General features: G+C 35.4%; 2 protein-coding genes across 2 annotated transcripts; one reads left to right on the forward strand and one right to left on the reverse strand.

Moving 5' to 3' along the window:
• The first annotated feature begins 442 nt into the window (after nt 1–442).
• LOC122578474 lies at nt 443–2,260 on the forward strand. The gene is made up of 7 exons (XM_043750446.1): nt 443–780; nt 892–1,058; nt 1,138–1,240; nt 1,389–1,505; nt 1,596–1,766; nt 1,862–1,985; nt 2,063–2,260. The coding sequence occupies exons 1-7, from the start codon at nt 508–510 to the stop codon at nt 2,176–2,178; spliced, it is 1,071 nt and encodes a 356-aa protein (XP_043606381.1). The 5' UTR covers nt 443–507; the 3' UTR covers nt 2,179–2,260.
• On the reverse strand, nt 2,225–6,259 carry LOC122578473 (uncharacterized protein At5g41620-like). The gene is made up of 3 exons (XM_043750445.1): nt 5,813–6,259; nt 4,615–4,740; nt 2,225–3,757 (listed from the first exon to the last, which is right to left on the reverse strand). Exons 1-3 carry the CDS (start codon nt 6,257–6,259, stop codon nt 2,402–2,404), a joined length of 1,929 nt encoding a protein of 642 aa, XP_043606380.1. The 3' UTR covers nt 2,225–2,401.
• Nucleotides 6,260–8,737: the final 2,478 nt, after the last annotated feature.

An 8,737-nucleotide genomic window follows, 5' to 3' on the forward strand; every position in this document is an offset into this window, starting at 1 on the left:
ATATTTTCACTTAGCACCCTTGAAATATTTTCACCTACATTACCCCTAACATTAATGATTAAATTATAGTATCAATCATTTATCTTTCAAAATATGTCAACTAATCATTTACCTCGATTATTTACACCACTCGACCAATTATTATACATGCATCCAGTTTTATGTAAGCAATGGTATCATTTAAATTTAATTATCTTCAGTATTCAAGGACTGGAACATGAGAGGATACACATTACACAAAATCATAAATCAATACATCATGATTTTGGATGTTGATGAACTCATGATGAATGCTATTATTTTTGCAGAAATCTGACATTCGCTTAAAGCTGGGGACTTATTTGAAAGATAAAATTTGTAGCAAGGACTTTCAGGGTAGAAAACATTTTCGAAGGACTTCTCTTTTCATGTCACCATATTTGTGTATAGACTGCAACACAAAGATAAGGTAAACTAGCCAAACATTAGAAATTAGATATAGAAATATAGAATAAGAAAGAAACGGCCATGGAAACTGCAAAGAAATTGGAGATATTTGAAATAGGACCATGTCAAGATTCATACCAAATGGGCTACTCAATTGGCAACCATTTCTCCAATCTCATAAAAAGCAGACTCTCCACAGACTCCATTTTCAACAACCAACTTCTTCCTTTTGCTCAATCACCACAAGCACAGTCTCTTATCAATTCTCTGTCACATAACAACAGCACCAAATTCCCGGATCACTGGAACGAAATGCGTGGAATCAGTCATGGGTCCGATGTCCCCTTTCTACATGTACGTAAAGTTTTAAACTGTTCTTTTCATTTCAGTAGTTTTCGCTTGGCTTAATCCCATAAAAACAACAAAAAGTCAAGTCTTGAATGACTTGTAATGTGGTTGTGACAGATAATGATATTGAACTTCCGTAAAGAGATACTCCCCTTCATCCCAAAGAAGGAAATAGTTGAAGATGAAGAAACGATAGATGATTGTTCGGATATACTTGTTGTTAGTGATACAATAGCAGTTGCAGCTCATAATGAGGATGCAAATGTTGCTCTTGTTGGTCATACGTAAGCTCAGAATCCTTGCTTTCCTTCATATCTGTGTTGGTCAATTGTGTGATTATGGGAAGCATTACAAACATTGCAGATATTTGATTAAAGCAACTTTATCCGATGGACTATCTTACACAGCTTACACCTATGCTGGTGAGCTCCCAAGCTGTGCATTTGGTTTCAATAACCATGGTCTGGTATTGATCCTTGCTTATTACATCCTATACTTTGAACGCCCATATTGCAAAGATCACACTTTTAATGAATTTCACCACTGAAAATGCTACTTCATGCCTTAATTTGCAGACTTTGACATGAGCTTTAACTATGTAATGTTCTGTATAGGCATTTACACTCAACTCGGTACCACCAGCGGTTTCAGAGATTGTGGCAGGTGGCATAGGGCGAAACTTCATTTCTAGAGACCTTCTTGAAGCAACCAGCATTGGGGATGCAGTTACTGTGAGATTTCTGGGGCTTCTTATACTTAGATACAGAGTTCGATAAGAAGAAAATTTACTGATGTTTTTATTATTTCCAATGCTTCTTCAGAGAATTCGTTCATCACAAGTTTCAGTTGGTCACTGCTATAATCTAATTGATGTAAACTTACGCAAGATCTTAAATGTTGAGACTGCATCAAGTCAACGGCTTTCACTTCATGATATCGGGTCAACCCCTTTCTTTCATGCCAATATGTACCTTCATCTTGAAGTTGACCAGGTAACATACCATGTAAAGATTCTCATTTACATTTTTAAACATTTAGCAGACATCTGAAATTTGTGTAATGATTTATGCCATTTATGAATATGAAGGTACATGATCTGAACTCGATAAGCAGACAAAACCGAGCAGCTTTGCTGCCAAAAAGGTCAAAGGCTGATTTTCTTTCTCTCCTTGGAGACATGGATGATCAAGAATATCCTATTTATATGAAAGGTATATGCTATTTAGTTGGTTGAATCATCTAGCCGCATACAATCCTACGTTAATGCTATCCACATTGCAAATTTCAGGTCCAACCCTTTACACACTATGTACGGCTGTTATTGATTTGGATGAAAGAACACTAGCCATAACCGAAGCTAATCCAGGAAAAGGCGAAGTTTCTTATGTTTTCAAGATGACTTGATAATCAACATTCAAAATGTACGATCTATTTAATGATTTTGACAAACTTTGAAAGGAATTAAGCATTATACTGACATTCAAAAGGTCTCTTTTATAACCTGTAATAGCGCTATGTAAAACTGACACAAGTAATACGCGTATTAAGTCCCAACAGACATGTTGCAACAATATGTAAATTATGCACACAGAAAGCAGATAATCTGAAATTCAGGATAAAACCTGTTTTACTTTTTTACACGAGATCCCAATCTATGACCCCTTGCTCTTGCTTCAAGTAGCTTTGACTTCAGGCTAGTTTGTTCCTTCGACTCAAGTGGGACTTTTGATGACGACCCGGAAATCTCAAGATCTTCGGTTGGCAGCCGTGTAGTCCAGCCCCGAACAGGACTTGGATGACTTTTCCACACAGATTTACTAACTGAATCATCAATTTCAGTTCCTGTTTGCAGATAATGGCCTTTGAGTAAACTATCCAAGTATTTTGAGTTTAAACTAACATCCTCTTCCGGTATTTCAATGTGATTTTCTTCTGCAGTTGTTGCTTTCCCCTGTTCTTGACCTAAGATGGCTTGAGCCATTTGTTCTTCAAACTTCACCTGCAAGTTAGATGAATCGCGTGCAGGTTTCTTCTTACCATGATCCGGTTTAGTTGTTGAATTTACTATATCATCCTTGACATGGGAAACAGGTTTTTCTAGCTCAAAACAAGGTGAATCACCGCCACCAGAAGAAACATCATCTTCGTCGTCATCACCGTCATCAGGAGGGGCACTTGTGGCCAAATTTATAGGGATGGACTCAAGAGATTGCCGCCTTCGAGCTGTTGTTCCCACCACTGACCCAGGACCTGACCCGTTCTTTTGTATGCCCTTTCGTTTTGCTTCAAGAAAAGCCTCAATTTCCGAGCTTAACTTTTCCACTACAGAGTTCTTTGTAGTCTTTGTCTCTTGCTTTGTTTGCATTCGCTCATCAAGCCAAGATTCTGATATATGAAGAATCATTCCATCTCGGGCAGCTCTATAGCTTGTACCATTACCTTTATCAGGATTTATATGCTTCAAGGAATGCATTTCTTGCTCATAGTTCTTGATCCCCCAAGCAAACTCATCACAAAGATCTTCCAAAAGTACCCTCGATGTCCTCTCTTTCTCCAAGTCTTTTAAAGCAGCCGAGAGAGACGCTTTCGTATCGTAAAGCTCACGAGCTAACTTCCTATGAAGTGTCTCTGAACGTTTCCGTAATTTCCTCTCATCTTCAAGTTCATCTCTCACAGACTGAATTGCAGCATTGGCATGACCTTGTTTATCTTCTGTTATTTGCTTCATTAAAAGTTCCATCTCATGCCGATCAGATTGACGGTCACGGGCTAACTCTTTGACCCTGGATCGGGCCAAGTCTAGTTCACGTTTCAAAGCTTTTACCAGGGTTATATTGGCTGCATGTTGTTCCTCTAGGCTCCAAATCCTATTCAAAACTTTGAGGAGCTCAGTAGATGTTTTGAGACTATAGCTCGTCTCTCCGTTTCCTCCCCTAAACTCGATAGAACTTGTAGGAGTAACAGCAGGGTTGTAAGGTGCTACCTACCAGAAAGCTAGTCAACTGTCACACTTGCATATCTTCTAAGCTACACAAAGGGAACTTTATTTTGTTTCATGCATATGTAATTGGTCACCCACAATGCAATTAGGCAGATTATGTAGTTTCACATTATATGCTGGTCTGCCTTTGAACTCATATGAGGCTTTGAGTACGAGACAATAAAATCCTTACCAGGTTGACTATAAAAATTCAGCACATTTCCAGTTTTATGTTATACTAGCACATTATCTAGTATCTTTTCTCATATCTGCGAGACTGACAAATATAGATCCCAAAAAAGGCCATAATAACCACAAATGTCAACAAAGTAAAGTAAGATTAAATAAGCATGTAAGCAGAGCTATAAGGTGATAAATCAAGGATTATGCCTGCCATTTGGAAAATCCGAAAAATTCTATTGGATTTGTTTCTTTTATAATATTTTTTCGTCATCAGCTTCATAACTTATGTAAATTAGTACTATCTAAATTTTCATCGACATCGGCATTCTTGTGAGACAGTTATGGGTTAAGAAACAACACTACAAATTACAAATCAAGAAAATTTTCAACTAACTTAGGAACAGAATGTGGTAGAACAAGGATTACACCAGTAATGGCAGGATTGAAATCTGCTTACCTATGAGTAAGTTATTTGATGGTCAAACCAGCCATTATTTGGATCCAAATCAAATTGACTATCACTTTCATTTTGAGCCTAATATATAAGATTTTCACTTTGCATTAGACATAACTGAAAACATTTTCCTACGTCATTCAGATTCATAAAAAATTACCACAGAAATTAGCATATTTTCAATTTGGGAACACGCTGAATTTGATTAAAGATGATCATATACCTCCATAGAGCTACTGCCATAACTTGCAGGTGAAACGGCTCGTACAACATTAAGATTCCTCTGAATTGTCCGGTGATGTTGCATCAGTGATGCTGCGACATGTCTTCTCAAACTACTAGCACTCCCCTACATTCATCGCAAACTAAACATTGAATTCTTGCTCTCATGGTTATCACTTACAAACCGAATCAAATGGTTGATCATGCAATTCCTCATGGTACCATTAAAAGAGGAATAAGTGTTGCGGAATGCATCCAACTTTAGTCCAAAGTCTATTGTTTGAATCCAACTTAGAATGTTAATGTTTTGAGCACCTAACTTTCAAATATTGCTATTGTAGGTGTCCAGTCGTGGTATTTTTACCAACGTGGTATCAATATAAGTTGTTGCATCAGCAAAACTACCACTAGACACATATAATAGCAAGATTTAAAAGTTGGATACCCGCAATAATAACATCTAAACTCATATGTCGTATACACTATAAGTTATGTTATATGATTAGGAATTTTTGTAAGCTCTAAACCGCACATGGTGTAACATTAATCAACAAACCATAATTCAAATCAAACAACGTGACTTTATGACAAAATTCCACTTATATGATTCTATGATTTTAGAAAAGGTGACGATTAATTTACAACAATTTTTTGTCATATACAAGTAAGCGTGTTACTATGTTAGTGCAAAATATTCAACCGTCTAAAACAGTAATTGTTATATATGACAAAATATTATTGTGAAATAATCGTCACCCTTTTAAAATTCCCGTCTATCACTTACATTATAAAGAACTCATAAATCCTTACACTCTAATCAATGTCATAAATGGAAAAAATCATGATTTAAATGTCAATTAATGTGATCCAGAAAAAAAAAATTTGAACACAAGCTTGAATCATCAACAAAATTAAAAAAAAAAAGGAGACCCCCACTATGTAGCCACCCACCCATCATAATCGATAATTCTGAAATACCATTAATGGATCAATCAATCAACACATCTTGACTACAAACACTAAAAGAAAATTTTAATTACTTTATGCATATCAGATCTATCAACAAGAAAGAAAATACAATAAAGATTCTTCAAACATCATAATAAAATCAACAGCAATACCCAATTTAAGGTTAAACAATATAAAACATAAACCAAAATTCTTTAAACCAAATTCTTTAGTAGAGTGTGAGATGTTACCAAGTCAGGCGAAGGATCATGAGGATTATCTTCAAGAAGATGATGACCATGATGATGATTATGATGATGGTGGTTGCTGTTAAGCTGCTGCAGATACCGGTGGTTTCTCCGGCTGCCACCGCCACCGTTGTGCATTTTAGCAAAAGGTAGCTTATACTGATCAAGCTCCCAAACAGTAGCAGCTAACTTTCTAGCAGAAGCACCACTAACTAGACTAAAACCTGGCTTCTTTTGTTCAGCCGCTAGCTCACAATCTTGTGCAATAAAGTTGCTAACTTGCAGACCACAGTTGTTGTTAGTTTGAACAGGAAAAGGCAACACTGGTGTTAATTGTCCACCTTTTTTGCCTACTATATTTTTCAACTTTTCCCCTAAATTTTGCTGCTTTTTTGGTGGTGGTGGCTCCTTTTCACCTTTTTCTTCTCCTTCTTCACTCCACTTTTTCATTTACTAAAACTTTTATTTTATATATATATTTTTTAACTTTATCTTTCTTAACAACCACCAACTTTTCTCTCTCTAGACTTTTTGGGCCTTTTTATTTTTATTTTGTATATATTTTAAGTTTGAATTTTATGATGACTGGAGAGGGGGCGTCTGTTCTGTGTGTGTTCTTGTTGTTCTGGAACAGTGAGTGTGCACTGGAAATGTGATTAAATCATTTTGTGTGGGACCTGGATGAAGAAGGTCCCAGATTTTGTTTTGAATAATGGGGTTGTGGGGTTCAATTTATGTATTTGTCTTTTCATATACATGTGGAAATGGGAAAGAGAAAGGAACGTTTGGTGTAATCACCTCTTTGTTTCGACTTTTTTACATTCTTCATAGATTTGTTTTGGTGCATATAATTGACAATTTTGTTGCTTTTGATATTGACTAATATAATGTGAATATTAAATCTTGTATTTTATAAAATTTACTATTAACAATTTTAACTTTCTTGAATATAAGATTTGCAATATCATATATAGTTACATCATTTCTAGATTGGAGAATTCAGATTAGTAGAACATATCAATAGTTGATGATACGTTACATACAGTAAATACTGAACATATCGCGCATATATATCATTTAAAGCTGGTGAAAACCAGTGTTAAAAGAATTCAAATAAGCTACAATATAAACCAAACAATGACAAACAATTCTTTTACATTATGTTTAATGTAATGGTGATGGCAAAGAACTGGAATAATTAATTGTCATGGATCTGCAATGTATACGCAGGATTATGAACAGAAAAAGAACAGTGCTTGCTTCATGGTTGCACTACAAACAGAAGATGTTTTTGATAGTCTGATCAGCTATAGATACAGAAATGTGTGTACTTCATAAAACAAAAACTATAAGTGTTTTTGATAAATAGGGAACTAGGTATCGGTAGTTTTACCAAGATTTGCAGACGAAGGTGCAGCGAATGAGAAGAATGAAATCAAGAAAAGAGAAAACAGTGCAGATTATATCTTCATTCAGGATTTGTGAATTACATGGCTTTCTATGTCAGTGTACTAAAAGAGCAGGAAAACCTCTGTGTCAGTGTGTTGAAAGATCTGGAACTCTCGTGGAAGGAAGCAGTTGTATGAATTGCAATAAAAAAAAAAGGTAACATTTAGACAAAGAAAAGGTAACATTTAGGCATTGGGATCCAGTAGCTATCATTTGAGTATGTGAATATAACGGGTTCAAAAGCAAAGAACATCATCATTAGCATCAGTAACATAGCAACAGAATAAACTAAAGCTGACATAATAGAATTTGGGACTAGGACTATTTTTTCCGTTTTTATACACCGAGTAGTTGAGAAGTTGTATAGCAGCTGATGGGACACAAAAACTTAAGTTCCAAATCGTTAGTAACACAGCAAATTCAGATATTGATACTACAACGATCTGTTACTGCAAAGCAAATTCACAGTGAGATTCCATGATATGAAATTATGGCACTTGAAAAACTTAAATCTTCAATTAATCTTGGCATCTTGCATAATTAACCTATACTTTTTGCATCTTATATATCTCTTAGGCCTTGCTAATTATATTCGTTGTATGTTAAGAAACCACGTGTCGTCTTGGGCAAAAAAAGGAAAAGGAGACAAAGGAGGATTTGGGGTTCTGTTAGTGTTAAAATTACGGTTGGACAATTGGAAGTACAAGGGTGACATAAGAGAAAACAACGGATATGAACAATACATCAATGGTAAGTAGCATGTTTTCTGAATGGGACTTCTAAGCTTAGGTTGACATAATACTATAATAGTCAACCTGTAAATGGGACTTCTAAGCTTCTTAGTTTTTTTTATTTTTGTACACTAACTACTTAAAATACGGCCTTGTGAAAATCCGTAACTCCGTTGGACCATAGTTATATATTAGTGGAGTGGGCATCTTTATATAGTTCAATAATTACTAATGGCAAAGGCATGTGGTTTCTAGCTGTTTGACCAGTATATCCTAATCTATTTATGTTGTTCAACTATCCCTCTAATATGACTCTACTACAAAATCTTCTATCCATAGTCCTCTTTATGCAGTTTAAAATTACTAACGACAAAGGCATGTATGCTACTCCATCTTTATCCTATATGTGTCAATCAGGTAAACTAAAACTACATCATCTATATCTCAAATCGTAACCACAACCTATTCCAAATAACCTATATCCAGAATATTTCTATAATCAATTAGTCCACATTACACTAGATTAAGCACTTCTATAACATCCTAAGCTCCGTATATCCATCTTCCAACTCAAAATTCCACTAAAATGCATTTCACAATCTCAACTTTCAGATCAAAAACTATATTTCTAAATAAATACATACATCCGCTTAATAAGTATAAAGTCTACAAAATGTTAGCTGACAAAGCTCGGCAACAACAATCGGTTCTTAGCGTAACAGTAAAAGATCATTACAACAACTAATCA

Source organism: Erigeron canadensis, chromosome 8 (genome assembly GCF_010389155.1).
Source record: "Erigeron canadensis isolate Cc75 chromosome 8, C_canadensis_v1, whole genome shotgun sequence".
Classification (NCBI taxonomy): Eukaryota; Viridiplantae; Streptophyta; class Magnoliopsida; order Asterales; family Asteraceae; genus Erigeron; species Erigeron canadensis.

Coding starts and splice junctions, on each gene's coding strand:
- LOC122578474 (XM_043750446.1), top strand. CDS start 508: ATGGAAACTGCAAAGAAATTGGAGATATTTGAAATAGGACCATGTCAA. Junction 781..891: donor CCGATGTCCCCTTTCTACAT/GTACGTAAAGTT, acceptor TGGTTGTGACAG/ATAATGATATTGAACTTCCG. Junction 1,059..1,137: donor GTTGCTCTTGTTGGTCATAC/GTAAGCTCAGAA, acceptor CAAACATTGCAG/ATATTTGATTAAAGCAACTT.
- LOC122578473 (XM_043750445.1), bottom strand. CDS start 6,259: ATGAAAAAGTGGAGTGAAGAAGGAGAAGAAAAAGGTGAAAAGGAGCCA. Junction 4,741..5,812: donor ATGATCCTTCGCCTGACTTG/GTAACATCTCAC, acceptor CGATGAATGTAG/GGGAGTGCTAGTAGTTTGAG. Junction 3,758..4,614: donor ATGGCAGTAGCTCTATGGAG/GTATATGATCAT, acceptor GCTTTCTGGTAG/GTAGCACCTTACAACCCTGC.